Consider the following 26,577-nt stretch of genomic DNA (forward strand, 5'->3'; position numbering starts at 1 on the left):
CCCCCCCCCCACCCCGGTGATTATAGTAGCAGGTGGTGGGAATGTCAGAGCACACACTATCTTCTTGTTGCATGGTTATTTCTTGAGCTAATGAAGCCTTTTGAGAATACTTTTCAAGCCAGTTTTCCAGAATGGAAACCAGTGTTGCAGACTTAATATTATATTGGCTATATATGAATATTATTTAAAAAAAAAAACAAAACACATAGGGTATTGTAAAAATTCTTAGTTTTACTAGTCTATTTAAATATACAGTTTTCAGAGTTCTGAATAGTGTGCACCTGTGGAAGGTTAAGTTAGCTTCTTATTGTCTGAGAGAGAACAATATTTAACTATGAGTAGGAGCTCTTAAAAGGTTAGAAAACTTTGTAACACCCCAAATGTGAACTACTTAGTTATTACCAAGAGGGATTTTGGACTCCTGGATTTGTTTTCTGTCCCTCACGAATGCACTGTACAATGCTGGGCAGGTCTATAAGAAAAATCTGGGGATAATAGACTATCTTGTCTATAAATGAGTTAACAGTCAATACCTATCTGCCAGAGAGAGAGGAATATGAGAAAGGGGAAATGAGAGTGATGAGACAAAGCCTAAAAGTATTTGTCTGATGCTTGTGCCTTCTTAAGGATCTTCTAGTGTAATATCCCTTACAGGGGCCAGTAGCAGATGTCTAGGGAAATGTATAAAGCAAAGACACATGTCATGATAGATCTCCAGAATATTCTTCCAAGTTCCAACAACTGAGTCATAGTGGCTTTGTATTTAATAGCCCAGTGGACTAAAAAAAAAGAATACTAGAAGGAAAAGACGACTTGTGGAATCAGTACAGACTTACAGTTCTGTCCTGCTTTCTGCAGTAAGTGCAGTAAGAAATAGTTGGTTAGACTACAATGTGCATGAAAAACCTACCTCCTTTTGTTTTTGAAAGGAAAGCCTGCTGGGTTTGTTGGAGACCAAACTTCTTTTTGTCTTGGAATGATTAGTCTGTTTCTTCCTTATTACCATCTCTGTGTCTTCTTTCCACACTGGAGAGTTGTAATTGTTCTTAACTTCATATTGTGTTAAGATGATCAGGAGGCAAAATTCTGCTTTTCCCTTGCTCCAGCTGATTATCTTCCATAAGTTATTTTTGGCCTGAACTTGTTTTTGCTTAGGAAGAGGTTTGTTGTTGAAAGTTTGTAGAATTCTGCCAAAACAGCCTTTCTTTCTCATCAGCACAGGAAGGAAACTTGTAGTACTAATAATGAAACTTGTCTGGTTTTATGGCTGAAGATTTCTGAGTTATAGTGAAAGAAAAATATTTACTGAAGGAATCAGGGTTGGGGTTTTTTTAGTTCTGTGAGCCTTTGAAAACATTCCCTCATCCTTCTTCCTGGAGGCCTTCCATATTTTAGACTGCTGCCTAGAACATAAGTATATTGTTCAAAGGAACTTAAAAGTGATGTTTCTGTCCTGTTGACATAACCTAGTTCCCGTTGAGGAAATAATGACACTCTTTTTCACTCAATCCTCTGTAACCCCAGAAAAATAATTCTCTGACTATTTATTGTGAAGGCTACATAAGATTAGTTCAACTCAGTAATGGAACTTGGACTTAAATGTATTTTCTGGATTTTGTATAGATTCATGTAATTATATAACTTGTACACTTAATGGCATATGTTTAAAATACAGTGTGACCCAATTATACTTGCAACAGAAACAATAATAATAGTAGTAACAGAAACCTTAATGTGATGGTGGTTGGTTGGTTCTTTTTTTGTTAATTTCCTACTTTTTACGTTAGTTTCAGCCTTTACTGGTTGCAAGAAGGTATGTGGACAGTATGGTCATGGTGTTGCTGGGGACTGCTTGCAGAAGTCCATACTGAGCTTTCTTTAGCATGTGTTTGGTCCTTTGTGACTTGTCTATATGGGAAAGCTTGTGTGCTGGAAGTTAGGCTGTAAATTTGTAGGGTATTAGCCGTTATATAGAAAATTCCATGTAGACATTTAGCACACACGGAAAACATTTCCATTCAGCAAGGATTCCTTCATGTTGAAGGCACTGCCCTTGGTTATTCTTCATGTGGTGAGATCATTCACACAGAGGTCAGTATATAATAGCAAATATACTATGAACTTGTGCTATGAAACTCTGCCTAATTTTTGCATGTATGCAAGGGAGAGAAAAACTGAGGGGTTTTTAAAATCTGTTCTTCAAAACAAGCAGTGGGAAAACTTCATGTTGTCTGCACATGCAGGCATCTAGATGAGCTCAGACCCACACCACACTTGAGCACCTGTTTATGAAGTAAGTCAGGGCAGCAGGCAGTTTCTTAGGAGGCAGGTAAATAAATTATGCAAGTTGCTGTCATTTCTAGGAGTAAACAGGAAGTTCTTGCGGAGATCTTAATGTGTTTTTTCAGAGGTTCATGGTGGATGACACAGAAACTGCACTCTTCTCACCTGTGTTGGCAACACATTAGATAATCTGCTGATGTGTAAAGCATAAAAATTTAAACCCTAAGGTGCGATCTGTCCAGAAAGAGGTATTGTGTTACGGTGGAATGAGGCAGGGTAGTCTGTTGATACCTGGCCTAACTCAAATCCGTGGAGACATAGAGGACTTTGTTTTCCTGCTTGGGAAGTCTGGCACCTTTTAATGAGCAGTAAACTCACTTTAATATTAAAGCTGGGAACATTTTTATGGTTGAGTGTGTCTTGTGTATTCTTGGGGTGAGAGAATCACGCAGCAGTGCTGAGCCGTTCTGAGACCCAGAGGACAGAGCTGCTCGGTTTTACTTTGCGATTCTCCTGCCTTTTAAGAGCGCACAGCGTGCTCTTATGGCCATAAGACTGTTCCTATCTGTGCATGTAAACACATAAATGAGCTGTTTTATACCAGCAATTAGATACTCCAGAGAGTTGTGAAGCTGTGAGATATTGCTTCACTTAGGGTGGTTGCAACTACTTGGCCCACAGCCTACGGCTTTGTTGCCTGCAATAGGTGTTAGCAAATGGCAATGCTAATGCGCTTAATGATATCATTACTAATCGGCAGCCTGGTCAGAACAATTGACCTTCATTGATCTTCGTATTTCTGCTTTTATTTCTTTGTCTGCCCTTTATGACAAGCTGTGCAAGCTATTTGCCTTTGAAAAGATGTAAGCAGTTATACTGTAACACTTTCGGTTTAGTTTGACTGATTTATTTTAATGAACGGTATTATGAATTGTTTCTTTTTTTTTTTTTTTAAATCAGTGTGCCATGCCGAATTGAATGCCATCATGAACAAAAACTCAGCTGATGTGAAAGGCTGCAGCATGTATGTTGCCTTATTTCCATGTAATGAATGTGCAAAGCTCATCATCCAGGCAGGTAAGGAGTAGTGCCAGCTTGATTTGTCAGGGTTGCAGTGCTGCTTGCTCGTTGGTATCTTATCACGGATGTATTTGATGTTAAATTGCTGCTGTTAGATCTAAATTAATTGCACTGTCAACTTCATAAGATGCTACTTGTGGGGTGTTTTTGCATCTGAATGGTGCCAAATTTTTCCAGTGCTAATTGCATCTTCTGTGATTCTAAGCGTGCTTCTCATTTAGGTTTGTAACTTCTTAGACCAGGAGCTGCCAAAGAACAACACAGGCTTTGCATATAATTACTGTCAATTTTACTGTGCTCTGACACATTGAATAGAGTAGGGCAGAAAGAAATAAACTTCTGCATGACAAAAGGTCTGTTGGGAGTATATACATGAAATTTTAATTTGAATGTGATGCATGGTAGATATTTGAAGATTTTAAAATATCTTTGCTCATAAATGTCATAAGACTTCTATGATCCTACTTTAATTATGTCTTTCATTACAATTGTTATAAATCTGTGCCACTGCAGTAAGTGTGCTGTCCTAAATATGTCTCCTTTTTTCAGATTAGGCAGTTATCTACAGGAGGCTTCAGTTCTGTAAAAATCTCTGCTTAAGGTAGCATGTATTTTGCTCATTGAGTAAAGTCTTGCAATCCTAGCGTGGATTGCTGTTCTGGGGAGTTTCTCTCACCATTTATGGCCACAGGAATCTAAGAAAGTAGCAAACAGAACAGTTCTTTTGGTCAGTAAAGTTTGAAATGAATAGAGGTGAAGGGCAAATATAATATGCTGTATTTGTGCTACAATTATCTTATTTATAGAATCAAAATCAAATGATCTTCAAGGTAGATTGGCTGCTTGTTCTCAGTGTAGTCACTCATCCTTTTCCTTTTGCACTTAGGTCAGCACTAAATTGTGGTGTATTGATATTCATGTTGTTTGGTAAATATAGTAAGATGTTGATAGGCTCTGAAACGCTTGTGAATTCTCTTGGGTCAGCCTTTATGCTTCTCCTCTGCCTAAGTAATTTAGGCATAGATCATTCAACAATTTGAGACAGTATGCATTTATGAGGAATTGAACCTGGGACTGGGAGTTATAAAACAGAGAACAAAAGAAAAAAACATCCTTTTATAGCTATGCATTTGGAAGGGGAGTAGGATTTGGGGTTTAAATTCTTTGTGAGGAATTTTAGAGAGGTAGGAAGATAAGTTTTCCATTACTTTTGCAAAAATGTTTAATTTCTAGTCTATCTTGTGGTTTTGCTTGAGTTTTTGGTTCTGGTTTTCTGAGTTAAACTTAGGTGAAAGTGGACAAAAACATTTTCCAACATTTTTGAAAGAACTGTCTTCCAAAACAGCTTTACCTTACATAGCCTTATCCTCAAGTACAATATATAGTATTCTGGGAAGTAGAGGTGTACGAAGGTGTTCTAGACCATGTGGATGAATGCTGCCTTTTCTGATTTTGTGCACCAGACATTATTTTTTTTTTCCCAGTATAATTCTAACATTTTTTCAATGTGACTTTTTTAGGCATAAAGGAAGTTATTTTTATGTCTGACAAGTATCATGACACTATGGAAATGACAGCTGCACGGCGGATGTTCGATTTAGCGGGTGTTATATACAGGTAAGAGAACTTTGGATTAACTTTGGTTTTATTTTGGAAAGGAAGAAAATGGTGTGTGAAAGAGACCCACTTTAGGCAAAAATCTTTCTTCTTTGTAGTGCTCAGCATTTCATTCAGTAGATGGCTTGCTCTGTATGCCTGCAAAAGATACCGGATTGAGAGACTGTTGCACCGTTCTTTTTGCATTGTGTATGGTTAAATTTCAATTTCATAATGTCTGTATAAGAACATGGTCCATTTGGAATACTCATTTCATTGCTGGAATGCAAGTGAAATTGTGAATGTAATGGTTATTTGTTACATTGTACTCAGGAGAGTCATTGCTGACCCTGCTTTGAGCAGGTTAGACTCGATGGTCTCCTGAAGTTCCTTACAACCTGAATTATATCACAATCATGAAATGACTGGTTGATTTTTTTTTTTTAAATTTTGTGGATCCTTATTGAAACTTCAGTATCTTTTTGTTGCAGTCAGTTTGGAAAGGTGTCAAACCAGGTGCCCTTAAGTAAGTAATTCTTGGTGCCTATAGCTGTCCAGTTTTCTTTGGTCAGCTTTTCTTGTGAGAAAAGGATAAAACTTGGAATATCTACTTAAAGTAATGAGAATCTGGAAAACGTTTGAAGAGTGGGGTTTTTAAAGACACTGACAGAGATACCTAAAGACAATCTGTTCAACAGCCAGTTTGATAGCAGTAACATGCTGTGGGTGAGGCTAATTGTGCAGTTGAAGTCTTTGCAACTCTAAAAAGTTTTACAGTATTAATAAAAAGACTTCGAAAAATCTGCAAACATAACAATTCTGACATAAAATTTTAGAATGAAAGCTACCTACTGGGTTAAGAAACAGCCATGAAAACCAGCAGTACTTGAAATTCTGTTTTAGTCGTTCAGTCTATTTCCTGTCTACTAAGAGTATTTGACTAAGAAGCATAAATCATTCTCTTGCAAGTCAAATCTTGTAACTTCTCCAGGGTGAGAAGTGTTCCTTGCATTTCAGTTTGCTGTTCTGGACAAAGTATTTAGAGTTTCTGTGGTCAGCAGCATGTGGTTTTCTGTGTTGACTGTTACTCATTCTTGTATTGATTGTTAAGGATGTAGGTGGTTACTTAATGAATCTCTTGAACTGATCTGCAGAGCTTAATTAGGCACTAAATCCACACTATTTGCATAATCCTTTGTTTACTAGTAGACTGGAAAATATATGCTCGGTCCCCAAATACCTTCCTTGCTAATTGCTGTAGCAGATGCTCTAATGATAATAAAAGGAAACATTTTGTGGCAGTATTAATTTTACAGTTCTGAAGTTACAATTTTTAAATTATTCCCTCTTAACTAGTTTGGTTTTTCCCCTGTATGATGCATAATGTGATCTATTCCCCTAGCACAAAAAGTATTTTAATATACTGAGGCAAAGTTTGAAAGCGTTCTTTGAAAACTTGGCAGGAGAAAAGTGATCAAAGCATTTATCAAAATGCATTCCAAATATCTTCTATATATACATATGTGCATATAGTGTATATACAATACATACACATTATATTAAAATATATCTATGTATACATATATGTGTATCTATATCTGTTAATATATACTTAAAATATTTGATACATAAATATATGTGAACCAAAACCCCAGCCCTGGTAACATGATGCCACCACCTGCAGCTAAGTTGTTAAAAGTCCTTTGACTCCTGGGTAATTTATGAACTCCAATAGCCGAAGAATGTACAGGCTAACCCACCCCATGTGTCTTTTTTGTCTTAGTCTTTGTTGTCCAGGTTTCTCTCAGTGTGGTGCACTATAATTGGCTCCCATAGAGATGAAAACTATGTGAATCCAAGGAAGAGGTTGTTTTTTTTTTTTTTTTATACCTTCAAAAATTTATCTGGAGCTAAAGAAAGCAAAATGCTTTAACTAGTCACTAAGTAATATCTGTATTTTTCTTTATTTTAGGGAATTCAAGCCAAAGTGTAACAAGATCATCATCGACTTTGATTCAATTAACAGCAGACCAAGTCAAAAGCTTCTGTGAATTAAGTCTCATTAAGTCTCTAGAAGAGTGTGATTATCCTTTTTAAAAAGCTGCTAATGCCTTTCATCTTGAAGTTACTTGCAACTTTTTAATGGCTTCTGTAGCTAAAGCAGACTTCTAAGAAATCGAAGGCATAAAAATGTCCCACTCACTTCATCTTGTCATGTGGAATCTAAATCTACTTAAATTTTTTTAATGCCTTTATCAAAACTGCTTAAAAAGTCTTGAGACACTTAGATGAGACAATGTAATGTATGTAAAGAAGACTGTTCTCATTCTTGATGTATTCATTACCACATGCTCTGATAGGCTGTCAGCATTGTTTTAGACTCACTTTAACAGTAGTACTTATTGTAACCAGTAGTACATTTGAGTACACTAATATATGTTGATCTCTCTACTGGATATGTGGATCTAAATAGTTGACCCTTATGAAGGACAAAAAATGTTATTCATGCCAATACTAATCTTCCAACTAGCATAACACTAATATTTAAAAGGTTATACAGCTTTAAGAATGTGGTATTCTGCATGCGTTACCCAACAAATGAAATACTGATTTTTCTTCTAGTTGCTGTCTAACACTCTCATACATGGGGAGGGATGAGAGAGGAAGTTGTTCTGAGAATGATCCATGCCAGACCAAACTTTACAGGTGCTTTCCTTGTTTTCCTCCAGACTCCGGAATTGGAGGGGTTGAGGGAGTAATCTTTTCTCTCTCTACCTTTGGGACTCATTTGGAGTTGGTTTTCATGTGTAGAAGGAAATTATTTTATTGGTCTAAGCTGTTTCTAGACAATCCAACATCGCTCAGTCTTAAAATCAACCTTATTCAAGGTAACTGAATCATTTTTTGTCCTCTGAGAGAAATTGGAGATAGTCAACCCATATCCATATCTGTGCCAAAAGAGGTAATTATGGTGTTAGCTTTTTCCCAGTGCTGGTGTAGTACCTTCATTTTCATCAATGTTGCCTAAAATAATACCCTTTTTAATTTTATCTTGAGATCTGGGAATAGATTTGAGTTCCTTTTCTCTGATTTGATTTTTAAAAATTAAATATGCCTAATGGCTTTGTTTAGATAACACTGATGATTGTTGTTGGGTTTTTTTTTAAAATGTGGTTATACTTCGATGAGCTTTTATTTTCTTTATAAAAGCTTTGTTTCATATTTTGGGACATTTTGTAATTTGGCTTCATACCAGTACTATTAAAGTCTTACTAAAATCTACTACACTGAAGTAGACTCATTGTTATAATATTAAGCCATGTGCTTGGCTCCCAAGTGCTGCTGTTTTTGCAATCATATGCAAAGCATATTTTGTGCATTTGTGACATTACATAAAGTGTAATGTTCATGAACCATTTGGCTACTAAAGAGAGCATTGAGAGTATTATAAGATGTGTCAAAGAGAGTATTATAAGATGTGTCCATTTATAAAGTAATTTCTGACTTTCTCTTTTTTTTCTTACAACTGTTTTCCACCTCAAAATTGGTCTGTGGCTTACTGCCAGAAGAAGAAATTTGCACATATGTGGAGGGGGAGGGTGAAACCTGAAAAATTACTTTAATAAAATGTCACTAGAACAGCTTATGCACATCTTTTTCTTTGGCCTGAATTAATAAGCAGAAGCATTTTGAGTTATGCTGGTCTTACAATGGGACAGAGGGGAGAGAAGAAGCAGAATTTTTGGTTTTGGCAGCAAAATTGCTGTTTTCTTCTAGATAATTGCTGATCTAAGTTCAGACTTAAAAGATGTATGTATCGTGATTCTGGTTACTTTAAGTATTTTTGTGTCAGGCCTTGGATAATGGGAATGTATGATGTGCATAAAAACTCAGGAGGTTTTTGAACCAATGTCCAGGTGTTTTTAGGAATGTACTTTTTTTTATAATGACTCTTTTTTTCCCCAGGACTTTCCTGCTTGTGTAACAACAGAGCAGTACTGGAGAATATGATAGGATTGTAGATTTCTTCTGACCAGTTTTTGATCTGATAGAGCCACATATACAGGCTTTCAGAGTATTTGTCAGTTGTCTCAGGCTAGTATGTGGGTTCTCTGATTTCCAGGGCAACTTTATGGAAAGGGAAAAAGCACATGCACAACTCTTGAGAGATCATGTGCTTTGAGGTTAATGTTTTAGAGCAAACCTTAAAAGAGGTTTGACCCTTACTTTGTGTGCATGCCTCAAAATCTGTATGCTTCTGGCTTTTTTTCATAGTTCAGGAGATAGTGCTTTGACTTCCAAATAAAGATTACTAGAGGAAATAAAACAGGTAAATATAATAAACTGTGTTTCTCCTCCTGAAGCTCAGGTTCAAGTTGAATAGAACCGTTTGGGCTTGGAAGGACCTCTAGAGAGTGTTTAATCTTACCCCTTTTTGAAAGCACCGGTGAGTTACATCCAGTTGCTCAGGCCTTGTCCAGGTGAGTACATCCAAGAACAGATTCTGCAGCCCTTCTGGTCATTCACTCCAATTTTTGACTGACACCCACACTGTGTCTTTTCCTTTTTTCTTCAGTCAGAGTTCCCATTGCTACAGCTTATGTCTGTTCCCTCTCATCTTTTTGCTATACATGTCTGAAAAGAGTCGCTGTCCTCTCTGTAACCGGGTAGCTGAAGTCAGCAGTTAGATTCCCCCCACCTTTAGCCTTCTCTTCTGCAGGCTGAACAGATGCCGTGCTCTCATCCTTTCTCATGCACTGTGTGCTCCATCCACTCACCATCTTAGGGTCTGTCTCATACTGGGGAGCCCAAAGATGACACTACTCCAGATGTGGGCCTACATAAACTGAATAGAGGAGCTGTTAACCTGTTGCCTACACACTTTCTAGTAGAGCCTGAGATGTGGATAGCCTTCTTTGTTGCAAAGGCACTTCATCTCTTGTTCACCTGGATTCCTGGGTCCTTTCTCCCCAGGTGCCTTCCATCCAGTGGGCACCCAGCCAGCATGGAGTTGTTCTGTTCCTGGTGCAGGACTTCATCATGTTTCTATCAACCCATTCCTCCAGCCATTAATATAGCTGGACTTTGAACCATTGACTCTTTGAGCCTGATGGCTCACCAACATGAAGCTTCACAGGTCCCATCATGGCCACCAGCACCACTTTCAGTGTTAAAGCACCCCTCCAGCCTGCTGTGGAAGGGGAGATGACTGCAGGCTGAGGCTTCCTTAAGGACTGCTTGAAAAACACAGCACAGGAAGCTGAAGACAGGAGTAGTTACTTCAGGAGCATTAATTAGAGGAAGAAATCACATTGAAATAAAATGCTGTGATCCTATCCAGTTCAATATAACTTTTATCTTAAAGGTTAAATTTAAATCCTGCCATCACCTAGATTTTGCTTCTAAATATTATTTCATTCTGTCAGAGAACCCAAGGAACTGGCAATCTTATTTACATAAATTTCATTTAAGAAAGGGTGGTTTCACAGGCTGGTATACTGAATAAGAGCATAATCTCCATTTTTGAGGCTTTCATCACTGACTGAGCCTTTTATTATTTGTATATTAGGAATATTTTCACAAAAAGTATGCTGTGACCAGTACAATTGTTCTGATTTCCAAACTAGCCTATGATAACATTGGCAGTAAAAGCACTTCCGGTGCATCACTTGGCCTGAAAGCTCTATGAGCATAACTGCAGAAGCTGCAGTAGTTCATCAGCTACCAAAATGAATCTTGTAGGGATTTTAAGCTGTTAAGTAAAATAAACAGAAACTCTTACTGGTCACTCTTGGCTTTTTCTCTCTGAAGCTGAGTGGTGGGAGTCTTTATGCAAGTGAGGTGGGACAAAGCACAGAGGCCTCACCTGATGGCCCTGAAGCAGCAATTACACAGGGTTTGGTCTCCCCTGGGGACCTGGGACAAGTTTATGAGGTGCAGCTGGGGCTGTGGGGTACAGGTGGGCTGCAGGGAGCCGGGAAGCTGCTGTTGGGTGGTGTGGGGCTCATGAAGGAGCAGTGAGCACTACGCTAGTAATCCAGCAGGGTTGGCTTGGGTTTCTGCTACACTGGGAGCACTTAAGAATGGAGTACAGAAGTGACTGCAGCTGAAAGACCATTTATTTGCAGCTGTTTCTTCTCAGTTGTAGGTAAGAAAAGGATTTATATAATACAGGGCTGAAAGTGTGAGGTACCAACTCTTCTTCTTCAGTTGTGGTGGCTTAAAGAGTTTACACCACTAAAGCCTCTTTTAGAAGATTTCTCTCTCCCTTCCCTTAAAATCAGGGTTTATCTCATTTTAAAATCTCTCTGAATTGAGAACAGAGGGGTAAAACTTTTTTCAGGTGCTTAGTCTGAATCTGGTCTGTGTTCTCAGCCTTGGGAACTACTGAAAGGCACGTGGTAGAAAAGCATTAAACAGCTGATTGTCTAAGAAACCCTATGTGAAACCTTTAAATCCACATTCCCTTCCTTTTACAATTAATTCACCTGTTTACTTTTTCTGACTTGAAGGAAATGGGGGGAAAAAGAGGAAAGAGGGGAAAATAAAATATTTGTGAACTCTCTCTGCCTCATTCAAAAAAACCCAACATCTTCCTGGCGTTTACAGCTCAGTTAAATGGCAGCAAAAGCTTTAATGAAGCATGTGATTAATCAGGCTATGGAAGGGACCAGCATTTGATATTTTTTTTTTTTTTTTTTTTTCCTGGAGCAGCTTAATCGCTGCAGTTTGCTTCCTAAGGTTGCTCTTCTTCAGGAGCAGTGGATTTACGTGGTCTGAATGCTTCAAAGGCACCGATGTGGCTGGGCTTTGAATCCCTTTCCTGCTAAGGAGGTATCCCAGGAGGAAGGTGCCTTGGGCAGCTCCATGCCTGCAAGGCACCACAAGATAATTGTAGCGGGAGGGCTGGGAGTGCTCCTGCGGATCGCTCTGAATAGCGAACAAGAAGGGCGCCATCGTTCTGTGAACTGTGCAGCAGAAGGGCAACACTTAAAACAGAAATGTGTGTGATAGGGTAATGAAATTACAGTGATTTGTGTCTCTACCTGATTTTTAAAATTTTTTTCAGGAGGAATTAAGGAGTAGGGTTTGGAATGGGAAACTGCTCTTTGTCTTGTATGCTTCAAGGTTTGTGCTTGAAAATCTGGCCTCTGTCAGCACTCCCTCTCATCCAAATATGAGGCAAAAAAAATCCACATCAAGCTCAATTTTTTTTTTTTTTTAGTTGTTGACATTATTTACTGCACTCTTAACAAACGGTGCCCTAAGGAGAATGAGAATAATGTGCTCCAGCAGCAAAATATGCATAATAAAGAAGCAATTGCCTACAGTTTCCTGGGATTTCTTTGCTCTCTACCTCCCTGTTCCTTCATTGTTTCAAGCTAATGTGTATTTCAATTCTGCCATGCAAATATTCAGAAGGGCTTCTTGCACCAAAGGAGAGGAAACGAAATATATTCAAATCATTGCTTCAGTGGCATAAGTTGTGTCTTGTTTTGCCAGAGATTTGGGTTCATTCTTTAGTTGGCTGTATAACTGCTGTTGCTGCTTGTTGACTTGCGCTCAAGTCTTTTATGAGGCATATCTTCTTGTGAGTGGCGTTTTTTTCCTCCACTGTTCAATCAACTCTGCTAATCAGCATGTTGCTGGGTAAACAGGACTGATTAAAATTAAAATTTTAATTTTGTGTTGTAAACAATATGACACTTTAATATTTGTACTGTTATTAAAGATACTAATAATAATGCATCTAGTGTTTTGTGGTACAGTTTTCATATTTATTTCTTGAAGCACTGACAAGTTTTGCTAAAGAGCTTCACATTCAGATGCCAGCGTTTTGTATTCCATGTATTCCCTTTTTCAAGGGTGACTGTACTTAATTATATTGGATATGGGTATTCTATTTTTTCCTTCTGGTTTTACATCTCATGGGGAAGAAATGTTTCTGTGACAACTAGGGACATTACACTGTAAGAAACAGCCATATAATGAATGCCTTAGTCTATATGAATCTACTCATTGCTGTTAACATTGCTTATCTATCTTCCAGAGAAGGAAAAAAAAAAAAGCTAGTTAGGTGTGGAAACAAATTTGTGATGGCATGTTGAAGTATGAGGATGAAAGGGAGAGGGATAAAGGATGCATATGTTTGCACAAGAGGTCTGTTACCTATCAGGCCCTTCAAGGTCAAAGGAAGCTGTCTGGAAACAGGGAGGAAAAGAACCTCCCTGTGATTTGGAGAAAAAAAAGGAAGAAGGAGGGCAGAGAGAGAGCCTGAGCATGTCAGACAACCCTGTTCTAAACTGAAGGAGCTTTCAAAGTAGGTAGAGAGCATGTATGCTGGAAATCTGTTTCTCTTCTGCTAACTAGAGTCACTGTCTTTTGAAACTGGTAGGCTTCGAAGTGCTTCTAGTCACTGCAGAGCACCTGTGTGGTTAGGTTATGGGAGTATGCTAAAATTACTGTTTAGGCTTGATGCAGCTGGACTACAGCCTCTACTCCAGGGACTGTGAGGGAGAGTGACTATATCCCACTGAGAGAGTCAGTATCTCCAAAAATAAAACTTGCCAACAGCTTTCACAGCACAGTGGCTCCTGGTGATTTCCAGGTGTGTGTTTTGACTGCTGCCGCCTCCTCCCCTCCCTGCTCTCTTCAATCCTCTCACTGTCTTCCTGCAGCCCCATCATCTCTTGCACAGCCTCTTCCTCCAGGGATTTGCAGAGATGTGAGCAAGAGGGCTGCATGACAGAAGTGGCATGAACGTGGCAGAAGCAGCATGGGTCATTGTTCACCTGGCAGGGCTGTGGGTCTCTTCTCCTTCCACTCCTCCTCCCTGAAATATGGGGTGTTGCAGCACTCTAGCTGCCTCCCCAGGGTCATGTTGTGTGGATTGGAGTGGAAGCCATGGTGAGCATCTCCATCTCAGGGAACACATGTCCTCTCCTGGGACAACACCATGGTTTTGGTTAAGGTAGGATGGCTCTGGAAATACGCTGTCCGTGCTGCTCTTCCTCTCATTGCTCATGCTGACTCATCTCCCTGGTCAGAATTGCTGCTGCATGAGCACAGGTGAGCCAGGTCAGTGCTGGCAGGATACATGTCCTTGAGGTTGGGCTTTTGGGATTCTAGACTCCCTAGGACTGACTTAATCCTGTAGAAAGGTCACTGATGTCTGAGATGGTTCTTGCCGTGAGGCGTAATAAAATGGTACCTTCACACATTTGGTTTGAATAAAAACCTTAATAGGTTGATCCCATTGTTCACTTCTGGCCAGTTCCTTTTCTCTTGATCATAGCTTAGAGTACAAGAAAAGCTGTAACCATCCTTTGCAGTGAGCTAGGTAGCCTGTATAAGTGTATGTATTCCCCTTGCAGCTAAGGTGACTACAGTACTACATATTTCCTGTTCATGACAGAATGTAAAATACATGCTTAACTATCCTTTAAATCAGTGGGGCTAAAGCTAATGATGTGCTCACATCCTTTCCTGACCTGAGGTCTATAAAGAGATAGAACCTGACATCCCTACTGGCATTCAAATAACACCTTCCTGACAAAGTCTTTGAAAACACAGTTTTTATAGCTCTGTAAAAAATATTCTGATTTGAGATTCTGCCCTCAAGTGGGGGCTGCTCATTTCCTGGATTGATTTTAAATGCATTTTTAGCTCAGACTGATGTAATTAAGGTGTTCTTTTACATATCCCATGGTGGGGGTGTGGTGGTGGGGGTGTGGGACGGGGCAGAATGGACTGGGGAAGAGTAAAGAGCTGCTTCAGGTCAGTCTTCTCTAATGGGTAACTCCCTGTAAAAGTTGAAATAACTGGGTGGTATTGGAGCTTCACTATATTTGTTTTATTTCAACCACTTTTTAAGGTTAAGACATAACCACCAGCATCGGGCATGCAGAACCTCAGGCAGAGAAGGAATGTCTAGTAAGATGAATGATGTTTCTGAGAATTTGGCATTCAAGAGAAAGCAGGTTGTGCATTCACACCCCCAAGAGTGTTTTCTTTCTAAGGAAAAATCTCCAAAAGAGAGGGCAAATTCTGATAACATCTGGGGATTTTTGCCTTTTCTTGGTTTCCCTTTATTTTTTCTCCGACAGAAATCTTACAGTCTTGGTGCTCAAAACTATCTGGCAGTAATGTTTATGAGTTTCCTCACCCATGTCATTTTTACTGACTACAGAAAAAGAGTCCAAGCTTATACACATGTAGAAGACACCTCTCATCCCCACTCCTCTGCTGTGCTGTCCAGGAATGCAGGCAGATTGGGTAGTAACAGTCAGATGTGAGCAGTGAGCACTGCAAAAAAGCATGTCTGCCTATATGGGTTGTCTGTTCTGATTTGAAAAAATCTGTTGAAGGATGCAGCAGGGGAGACAGGCTGTGGAGAGGAGCTTAGGAGACCAACATCTAAAAAGGGAAGCCTCTTAAAAGAGCCAGAAGTTGTGTTTAAGGCAGGCAGATTGATCTCCGTGATGTCGGGCAATGAGACTTGACAGGTGAGCAAAGGGGTTGGTTTTTTTAAAAAAAGTTTGTATCTACCCCAGAGATAACGTTAAGGCTACTTAGAAGTAGAGAACAAACAGAAAATACATACTTTGAGCCTTGCCCCTGTGGGGTATACATTCCTTGGATTTCAGTTTTTGGAAGGAGACTACAAAATTGCTGGACCCTCTCCCTGCCCCGGGGGGCTGAGTAACAGGCAACGTGTATCACCCCAGCCTGATATTTGCACTGAACCTTCTGTACCAGAAGGGAGGACGTGGAAACTTTAAATCGCTCTCCCTCTGGCTGTACTGAGGGTTAACATCCATTTTTTCTCAGCTTATGAATGGGTTCGCTAGGCAGGAGCCTGCAAGCTACAGGGAAGCTTTTTGTGGTTGCCCCTCTGCGTGCTGCCTGAGCCTGGGATAAATAAAAGCAAAAGTAATAGAGACTCCAAGAGGCTCAGTGACTTTCTGCTGCCAGCAGAGAAGCTTGATTTTGCTTGTGAAGTGTAACTAAGGAGTGACTTGAGAGATGCTGGGGAGAAGCTATTAGGGCTTGGAGAAACACAGTGAGTGAGACATTCCTGGTGCTCCTGGCTGCCATGCTCTGACCACCCTTGGCCCGGGACTGTGCCTCGGTGGCTAGTGCTCTCCTGTGGGACGTCTCTCTAGCTCTGCTCCCAACCCTGCCTTGGTCTGTGGCCAGGTTTCTTGATCTCTTTGTATGTATGCGTTTCCTTCCCTGTGAAACATCTGCTTGCCTTTGAGATACTGAAAAGAGGTAGACAGATAATGGTGAGGGCTTTATAGTTATGACTGTCTTCCTGCATCTCTATAGGTCACGCATGTTACCTTTACATCCAAATATTGCAAGGACTTTCCTGCGTGTCACATCAGGGGTCCCTGGATGAATGGAGACTAGAGTTCTCTCTGTCTACTCTGCTGTTTGCTTCTGGTCATTTCTCTTCTGAGCTAAATTGAAATCCCTGGGACATATCTGAAAAATATTTTTTGTATAGTTACAAAATGAGAACAGTTGTTAATCCAAAATTTGTTATTAGAAATGGCTTTAAATCAAAGGTAACGTATTCTTCAAATGATCTTTAACAAGACACGGGTATCAAAATCCACATCAGACTGTGAAGCAACTCAGTCTTGTGTAGTTGTGCAAGCACACTGCATTAAATTGCTGTACCTACTGATTCAATGCATTTTGAAACTTTGTGTTTTCTTTGTTATTTCTTCACTCCTTACTAAATAGATTTTTTAATTACACCTATAATTATTTGTTGCTAGTCATACTACTGAAAGCAATACCTTACCAAGATTTTTTAATGGAGAAATCTACCATTTAAATTTCTGAATTAGCAAGTTTTAAAGTTTAGCTTAAAAAAATTTGTGAATTAAAATGACTTTTTTCTCTTGTCACCTTCTAAATTCCTGAGTCTTGTTCTCATTGAGTAGCAGATAATATTTGAAAGACTGAATACATTTAAATAAGTGGGGACATTTTTGACAAGAGGGATTGGAAGGAAGAGGGACTGGGTGGGTTATCTGTGTGGATGATGAATTGATTAGATAAAGCTTTACATTTTGTTTATGGAGTTACTCAAAAACAGCCAAAGAATAAAGCAGTTGATTTTTCTCTTCCTTATTCCTTATGCTTTAGTCATATACTTGCAACATCACAAACAATTGGTATCCATGGAAATTATATCATAGCAGGAGAAGCTGATGAACTCTTGGGAAATAAAGATCCCATTTTCATGCAAATATTCTAAATAGCAAAGAGGTGAGGAAGAAAAATGATTGATAAATAGAATTATTTCTGTCTTAGACTATATTTCAGTATTTTCCTTGAGGCAGCAGGAGCAGCTTTTTGAAATTGTGTTCTTACTGAACACAAACTTCCATAGATCAGTATGTGTGTATGCAAGTTATGAGGAAGAAAGCAAGATTTAAAATAATGCACATTGATTTTGTGATGAAATATTCTAGATACTCCTTGCGTAATTTAACTTTATTGTCAGAATATAATCCAATAACTTCAGAGAGAGCAGGAACCTTTCATTTAAAAGGTAGATTGAGAGAGAGATTAATTGCTTGCTAGGGGCTGGACACTGGTGATTAGTGTAGTCTTCCATGTCACATGAAAGCTGTCTCTCCATGTCACTTCAGCAATGCACTAAAATCCTATATTTCTCTGCTTTTAAATGAGAACAGTACAGTATTCAAAGGATTTATCTTTCTGTAGTATTTTTGTTCCAAATTTACCCGCGCTGATAAGAACACGTGCCCAGCAGTACAGTATTATGTCCTGCTGCCAGCACAGTTTAATGTGAGCTCCTGAAGTGGGATGGTGCTCCAGCCCGTGTTTCTGCACTGGTAAAGGTGTAGATTGATATCCTAAATTGGGCTTCCTGACTCCTGTTTCTGTTGAAAACTACAGATGGAAGCTTCAGTGAAGTAGAGGTTATTGTAACAACTCAGACAGCAATAGTGGGAATATTGCCGTAAAGAAATGCAGTTTCTTGACAAAAAATCCCTCTAATACTCTTTGGATACACACATAGAGCACCCTTCCTTAATTTTGACAATGTTTTGGGAATCAAGATCCTCAAATTCCTTCCTCTGCCACTTCATAAGAATGCTTATAGGACAGAAACACATTCACCAGTTGTGTTGAGCTAGCTCTCCTCTTACATGTCTCCTCTTAGGTCTCTTGAGCAAGAACTTAGTAATAAGTGTTGTGATAGTCACATATATTTACCATCTAAAAAAACCCCCCAAAATAATGTAAAAACCAAAATTATTTACTTGTACATTACTCTATAATTACCTCTGATATAGTGGTCATTAGATCCTTGGTTATTAATATGGAAATTAATGTGACGCTGTTGCTGAAAACAAAGGTGGGAAGGGATTGATGCCAGTCATTTGAGCTGATGGGGTTTTGATCCATTTGGTTGTCAAGACCTTCATTAGGGGACTTCTCTGGACCATTGGAACTGTCTGCAAACTAATCAAATACACATATGGTCCATTTAGCTAGAGACTCTAATGGGGATCAGCATTGTAGACTTCAAATCAGTGTTAAACCTGCACCCAATTTGATGAACAAATATATAACATCATTTATGAGAATTGTTTTCCTGTAAATTCAGGCAGTTACTGTTTGGTTGATATTCTGCATCACAGTTTGTTGTTTCTAGATTACAGTTTTGTGTGGTCTATTTAGGATGTACTTTAGTCACCTGAAGGTAAATACCAGGGAAAAGTTATTCACAGCTGATCCCTAGTAGGAAAAGGGAACAGGGAGGGAAAGAGTGTTGTTAAGTTTCGTGGACTTTTTTCCTTCCTGTCTTAGATTGTGAACAAATCAAGGTCAAACATTTACTAACCAAGGTGGTACATGAGACTAATTTGTCTGAAGTGTGATAGTTTCTCTCATCAGTTGTGTCTGAGGAAGGTATCATGTTCAACTGTGTTAGACTTTCTCAGCATGAATGAATAGTTGGGCGGATTGGGTCTTGCTCCAGGCTCACACAGGTAATTGCACTCAAGGCTGAGTTCACTGCAAGAATCCTTAACCACTCTTCTGCCATTCTCCACCTGGACACAAGAAAGAAAATTACTGAAGTTGGGGAAAAATCATCCAAAATACCCTGAGAGGGAGAAATTTTGGAAAAAGTTATTAAGTAGTGTAAGAGTTAGTCAGTAGTACACAATAAATGAGTTTGCAATGGGACACAGTAGCTCAAAAAAACAAGCATTGGACTATGTTTGTTGAGGAGAAGTTATCCTTCCTCACAGGACTGTTCTGCTAGGTGTTCTGCACTCTGTTAGGTGTTAGGGTCCTGTCTAGGGCAGTTTCTGCTTTGAGTAATACAGATAGGGCATAACAATGATTAGGAACCCAGGGATGAGGGGAAAACTTGAAATGGGTAATCTCATTAAATGATGCCTAAAATGGCACTGAGATGTTTCCAAATATTTGAAGTTATAGGGAGGGACTACTCACTTCAAAAGAATGTAACTAGGGACAGTACGTTAAAATAAAGGAAGGAGGAAAATTAAATATTTGGAGGAATTGTTTTCTGATAGCATCACTGCAGCCTGTAACAGCAACAACAGCAACAGCTTTGGGGACCAAATAATCATTGAACAAGAATCTCTGCAGTTTGATTTGTGTTCCAAACTAACAGGTCCTTGAAGGTTTCTTCTTTTCTCTCTCTTTTTTCCTTTTCAGTTTTCTGTTGCTGTTCTGTGGAGTGATGTACATACCTATACGCTAGTATACATCAGGTGTAGGCTGATATAACAGAAAATGTTGACATGAGTATTTGCTTAGGAGGGATTTTGTTTCACACCATATTAACTTGTCCCTGCTACAGTAAACCTGTTATCAGGGTTTCCACTGCAATCCACATCTTCAAGAGTCTGTAATTTCTTGCAATAAAAACTTCCAGTCTGAAATTTCCCTCCTGTTGTGTGAGTCCAGCGCAGAGCAGATGTACATTTAAAATACTTATTTTAAATATTTTCTAAACTAGACTACCAGGACAACTGCTGATGTTTGCACCTGCAAGTATTTTTCCTGGAGAAGAGTTTGACAGCATGGTATTCCTGATTCATGGTGGGAAGAGGCAGCATCATGACACGGGGATGCCAAATCTCACCTGTGTGACACAGGTCAGAACTACTGAGTATTTAATAAAACAGCTAAATTGCCCAAATTGCTTTGATAATAAAGTGACTGCTGAGCCTGCCAAGTAAATAATTAATTTCTAGTATATATTTGGCTCTTGTGGCTGGCAGCCACCTTTGTTTCATGGACCATAACTAGTTGGCACTATTAGGCTAAGGCAGAAGCCTTTAAATAGAGATTAACAGCCACATTAACTTTTAGCACGTAAATAATCTTCATTCTTTGAAAGGCTGTGTGTGTATTTACAGAACAAAATGCCATACTGTGCCCTTGTAGCCCTGCCTTGCTAGTCTTTTGTGTACCGAGATGTCCAAGATCTCTCTTCAACTGGTGTTTGTAGTTGTGGCCAGTCTCCCCATCATTTAAAAGGGTTGGTATGATGGCTTTCTATTGTTTCCAGAGAACAGCCACACAGGTGTTGGGCAATACTCAGGTCACCTAAACAGGGAGATTTTTGTTCTCTTAAAGAGGAGAGGTAGGAGTGAAATGTTGGCATTAAGATGATTGGGGGCTGCTTCCTCTACAGGGCCAGCACAGGCGACAGAGGCAAGGAAGGGAATGTGTGCTTCTGCTGTGTTTGAGTTTTAGTCCCTTATTGTAAAGTAAGTTAAATTGAGTCCCTTATTGTAAATTGAAATAGTACCAATTCTACTCACTCTTGTAAAGAGCTAGTATGGTCAGTCCTACCCTCCTTTTAATTTCTAAACTCTTACCAACAGGTGTTTATGTGTCCCTGCCACCATTGTCAAATACATCACTGATGGGAAAAAAAAAACAAATGAAAACAAAATCACCTTCTCTTCCCAAACTCTGGGATCTGATGCTCTGTCTTTTCTTTACTAGACCCCTCACATCCCTGCAGATTCACAGTGCAAAGTCAAAGGGGAAGAAGCAAAATGATACTGAGGACTCAATAATATCCACCTTGCCTCTGACTCTCTTCACGCTCTGTCACAACCTTAATGTAATTTAAGACACCTAAGAGGTATTCATGGGTATGCTGGCTGGTGCTCAGAATCTTAGCGAGCCTCTTAAAAAATTTATGAATTTGTAATATAAAACAGGTAGTTGTGTGAGCCAGCTAAAGCCATGCTTACTTTATAATGGAAAAGTGGCGGTGAATGCAGTATAGCTTGCAATATCCAAAAGGGATATGTACTCACCTGTGATTAACCTTCCTTGGCCATTAAATGTCACAGTTGGTGCGTACACATGGAGCAGAAAGAATATATATTTGTCAGTAAAAAGGTGACTGAATGAAAGAAGTCATGAAATGACATTTTTCAGTAGGTTTGTCATAGCTGGAGCATGGAGGAAAATTGCTTTCTGTAAATCTTGGCCCAACAGAACAAAACACACATTTCTTTCCAGTTGGGAAGCCATACTCATAGACATAATGAAAGCATTGTGCGCACTGACTTTTGCAAACTCTACTAGAAACCAATCTTCAATCTTGACAGATATGATCTTTTGCAGGATGCACTGTTCATTTACAGCAACTAGAGACCTCAATTAATTTATGAACAAGGACAGCAGGCTGTGAACTCCCCAGCTCAGCCTAGGTGGAGATGTCCCTGTCTGAATTTATGTTCTGGTAATTTAAAAAGATTTATACAAAGCTTTTCTTTCATTTTGTGAGTAGATTAAAATTCTAATGGAAACCATTTGTATGCATTTGTTGAATTGAATAATATTTATTGCTGTATAAAAAGGGGAGAGAAAAAAGGAAAGAAATGCTGAAAAACTTTGCTAGCAATAAAGTTAGTGAGGCAGGAATAAATAAGTGCAGAGGCAGAAAGAGCCCAAACCAGAAAGTAATACTTAGTAGAGCCTGTTAAAACCTACTGTTTTATATAAAAGCATAATGAAAGCAATTCACACCTACTTCTGAACAAATAGAAAATAGGATGCTATCCAGTGTGCATGGTCTCTCAGTTCTTTAATTCATTTGGGGAGATATTTCTTAATGCTTGAAAATCCCAGCTTCATTGTGGACATGTTTGCAGCTCAGAACATACACTCTCACTCTAGTAGGGTTGCAATTTTCCTTTGGGGGGTGCGATGGTCACACAACCTATTCATTTATTCCTGGAAAGACTTTCTGAAAGCTGGTAGATTACTTTAGAGCAGAAATCCCATTGAAGGAGAATATATTATTAGGATTTATGCTTCTGAACTCAGTTAACTCATAATGTTTGTTCCAATATGACTATTTGGTTGGGGACAAGCTTTTGGATTGTCTTTTGATGGAATAGTTTACAAGCACCACTCATCAAACAGGGGCACGTGCCAGTACAACATTACTGTATACAGGAGGAGGAATAAACTAGAAGAATACCTATCCAAGAATTACTATAATTTTATTTGACAGTTGTCTGAGCTGTGATCAATAGAGTCAACCTGTGAGAGTTTTGCATGAAAAGGAGCATGTAAATATTTGAGCTCTTCCTGAAAAGACTGCTTGGAGAAAGAAATGTCCTTTCATTAGCTGACTTGGTAAAGAGAATGCAGGTACTCCTAAAGCTATGGAGAGTGCACACAGATGCAGAAGTATTCTCCCTGAATGCCTGGGAGCTGAGATCCTGTTTCCACACCTGAATCTGAAAGTCCAGGCAAACGGTTGGTGTTGCACAGATACAGTAATGCAGATAAGCTAAAGTAAATTTTGGTAAGGACTGCAACAAGTTCAGCTAACATGCTGTACAGCCATGTGCACCAGAATAAAGGAAGGGGTGACAGGAGGGAAGATAATACTGAGGAAGGGCCAGCTCTCGGTGGGATGGGCTGTGGCAGGCAAGAACTCAGTGATAAACTAGCAAGATTTCAAAACATTAATTCTGTATGTTCTTAAGTTAGTTTTTATGATGCACGTTCTCCTGAAATGCTCAAACATATCTGGCGAACTCAATATCAACTAATAATATTATGTTTCTTTGGGCATTCCTTATGCCAAATCTGTGAATTTAATTCAATCGGTCTCAAGATAAAGTGACCCTTGATGATGAGTATCTCGACTATAAATGAAGACCTAATGCAGGATATAGACATCCTAAAATGATCAGGGTTAGTTGTGATAATATTAATGTGTTTTAAAGGCTGGCCAAATTAAACTTAGGACCAATTTCTGACATTTTAATTCACATTAGATAGTATAATTTTATTTGTAATTCCACTGATGATCTGATAATTTCTAGTAAGAATTTCATCCATGAAAAACAGGGATCACAGCATAAAAGAACAGGAATCTCATTAAAATCAATAATATTTTAATTAATTTCTAAAAGACGACAGCCAAAAAGATGAAGCACTATCCTTTAAAGTGTATCCATATTTTGATAAACTTTAAAAAAAGTAAAAACTGGACTCATTTTTGGAAGTGGTAGAGCATCTAAGACAGGTTTTTCAGAGGAGCAAAGTGGCTCAGGTGCAGACTCAGTTGGATTCCTGTGCCCTAACTCAGTACATCTTAATGGCATTACTCGAGCAGCTGCTAATTTTGAGCAGGATAGAATTGAGTCCTTCATAAATTACCAGCCAGCCAAGCTATCTAAAAGCGTTTATTTTCTGGGCTATCCTGTGGCAAAAGCATGCATAAATCACTATATCTGTTTATTGTACGGCCTCCTGGAATGTAAATCTTTTTCTTCTGCTTTTTATCTTAACTTACATTTCATTGAACTATACAGTGAAATTTTTTTTTGGGGGGATGGGGTAAATTAATACACTCCATTTTCCTTCCACACACATTCTTGATTGCCTTTAGGGATTTCACTTGACAAAGGCCTCACTAATGGAAATGCAAATTTTCTACCTGTCATAGAGTACTTTTGACTCTGCTGTTTGTCAGAGCAACATATTCCTCGGAAGCATGGTTACTTTGACTTCCCAGAAGCCAGGGGAATTCTGTCTGCACCTACCAGGGCTCTGTTTGACCTAGCAGACAGTAAAAGAACATATTTATGCAAATCTCAATGAAAAATATTAGCCTATTCAGTTCTCCGCTATAAATAAAAACCCACATAGATTGAAAACCTTATTAAGCTTTGATTTATTGTAGCCAGTCATCCCTTTCTTGTTTAGTAGTTTTGTTGCACTTTAATAGATGACAACTTCTTTCATTTTCTAGTGATACATTTGTGATTCTAGTTCTGATAATATTCCATCTAATCTAATCTTATCTTTTGAGGGTTGTAGAAAACCACATACATAACAGTAGAGAGATCCTTAGGTTACATGATTTAGCAGATTAGAAAATGTCCTTTGTATTTACTGTTTCACTCTAAATAGAGCAGATGGCCTCACCAAACTTTTAGCAGTGGAATTTTCCAACAAAAATACACATACTTTCAAGGTGGGTAATAGAGAAATGAGCCTCTGCATTGTCGTATTCATATAAGAACTGCGAAAAAATAAAATGCTTCAAATTCTCAGCAAGAGAAAACCTTTTCATTCACTTTTCGAGCATTTGCACTTTTGTTACTATCTAAATCTCAGTGGCCACAACAGGTTGTGTTTAGGGCAAAACAGTATGTGAAATCCTCATGCCTTTTAAGTAGTCTGTAAAATTCCCAGTGACTAGGAAGGTCCAGGGACCTTCTGTGCCATACATTAGTCCAGCTGAACAATACTAACTGTATTTTTAAGTAGCTGACATCCATGTTTGACAGCCTTTCCTAGTGAACTTGCTAGACTAAGCAATACATTTTCTAAATCTTCTCCCTCTGAAACCAATGGCCTTGAGTAATCACACTTTTAAAAATCCTGTCCTCTATTTTCTCTTTTAATTTTTTCTTGTTCTTTCCTGGAGGGCTCTACTCATTCCTGCAAAATTGTAGCATTTCTTTACCTCCGCTGTCCTTGAGTCTTTCTTCTTCTCCTCATCCACTCATCCTTTACTAGTGACCTTTACAAAGCCTCTCTCAAAGCCATCTGTGCTTCATCTCAATGAGGAAGGATAGTCCTTTCATTCTCTGTTACAGTTTGTCTTTTGGCTATAAGAAGAACTAGTGAAAATCACGGCTAGTGTTAATACCTTACCCCAGTAATTTCTGCAGTTCACATTCTCTGTGTTCAAATCAGGTTCCTGTAGGGCCATTTAAAAAATGAAAAGCCCTGGAGTCACTCCTGCCTGAACAGGAAGTGTTTCTTGTTGGCACTGTCTAGGTTCCAATTCCAAATTCTATTTTAGTGACTGAAGAGTAAAGGAAAGGAATTAAATGCACAATGCATAAGGATGGATCTTCTTGCTTGCACAGGTCTTAGAGTACAACAGAGAGCAAACAAGTGATCACTTAACTACAGTTCTTGCATGATGATGATCTTCACAAACATAGATTCTTTCCTCTGCACAGACCAGAGGAGACCAGCAGCAGCCAGGGCTGCTCTTTGTGAAAGCAAGCAGTGGTTTCAAAATGCTCCTTTCTGCAAAGAGACAATTCTACTGAAATGGAGGATGCTTTCCAAGGCTGAGGTTGCAACAAGTATTTACTTAGCTGTAGAGATCATAATGTTCCATGGTTTATTTGAATTATTAAAATGCAATACTGCACACTAATCATTATTGCAGAGCTTCAAAACACTTACTGACAATGCGGTCTTGGCAAAGTAAGTACTAGTCTTTTTAATGGATAGTTGTTGCAACAGAGAAGGGGAAACCTGTGTTTCAGACTAAGTTATGCTTTCCAAAGGGGTAGAAGGTATTGATTGGAATATCAATTCCATACAGATTTTTGTTGTTGCTTTATATTTTAGAAACATCCCCCTCCCATCCTCTTCCAACAGATCAGATGTCATTTCACTGTTCTTTCCTTGAAATAACATGGGAAGCAGATTGTTGACAGCTTCAGGCTTCTGCGCAGTCAGCATTATAAGAGAATAGTATAGACATGAGCAAAAGTCAAATGGTCTCCTAGGAGCTCCAGCCCATTAAAACAATTGTTAAGGGCGCAAGAGCACAATAAACATCTGCGGTTTGTCTCCCCAGCATACCACATGCCTTTCAGTTTGCCTTCTGCTTGGAAATGGGCTTGAACTGTCTGATTGGACCCAGATGTGAACTTGCAGAGTTCAAGGCTTTTCAGAGCTTGGATTTTGGTTCCACACTGAGGCTAGGAGTCACTGTAAACTTAGGTTCCAGATCAGCACTTCCTCAGATTTGACAATGCTTTAACAGTACTTTTAATTTTTGGCTCTACTCTTCTAGGAATTGCCTTTTTGCAAGCATCCTGATCTACTGGACCAGTCCTCGTTGGAACCAAATACTATAATGAAGAAAGTAAGCACCTTCCTCAGGTTCCCTGTGCAGGCTGTCTTCCTCATGAGCCTATGCTTAAATGAGAAACACCTTTCACTTACAGCACTATGGTGTCTTATTTATGATAGCTGGCTGGCCATAATGAGGTTCAACAAAAAGAAAAG

General features: G+C 39.0%; 1 protein-coding gene across 3 annotated transcripts in view; it reads left to right on the forward strand.

Annotated features, from left to right (window-relative positions):
• DCTD (dCMP deaminase) overlaps positions 1-8,239 on the forward strand; it is a 56,644-nt gene extending 48,405 nt beyond the window's left edge. For all 3 annotated transcript variants that reach the window (XM_026847250.1, XM_026847251.1, XM_026847248.1), the window contains 3 exons: positions 3,244-3,360; positions 4,884-4,980; positions 6,932-8,239. In XM_026847250.1, coding sequence (XP_026703051.1) covers positions 3,244-3,360; positions 4,884-4,980; positions 6,932-7,010 — 293 coding nt within the window. In that variant the 3' untranslated portion in view covers positions 7,011-8,239. The remainder of the gene's footprint in view (positions 1-3,243; positions 3,361-4,883; positions 4,981-6,931) is intronic.
• The last annotated feature ends 18,338 nt before the right edge of the window (positions 8,240-26,577 follow it).

This window comes from Athene cunicularia (assembly GCF_003259725.1).
Source record: "Athene cunicularia isolate RWA chromosome 4 unlocalized genomic scaffold, athCun1 chr4_part1, whole genome shotgun sequence".
Lineage (NCBI taxonomy): Eukaryota > Metazoa > Chordata > Aves > Strigiformes > Strigidae > Athene > Athene cunicularia.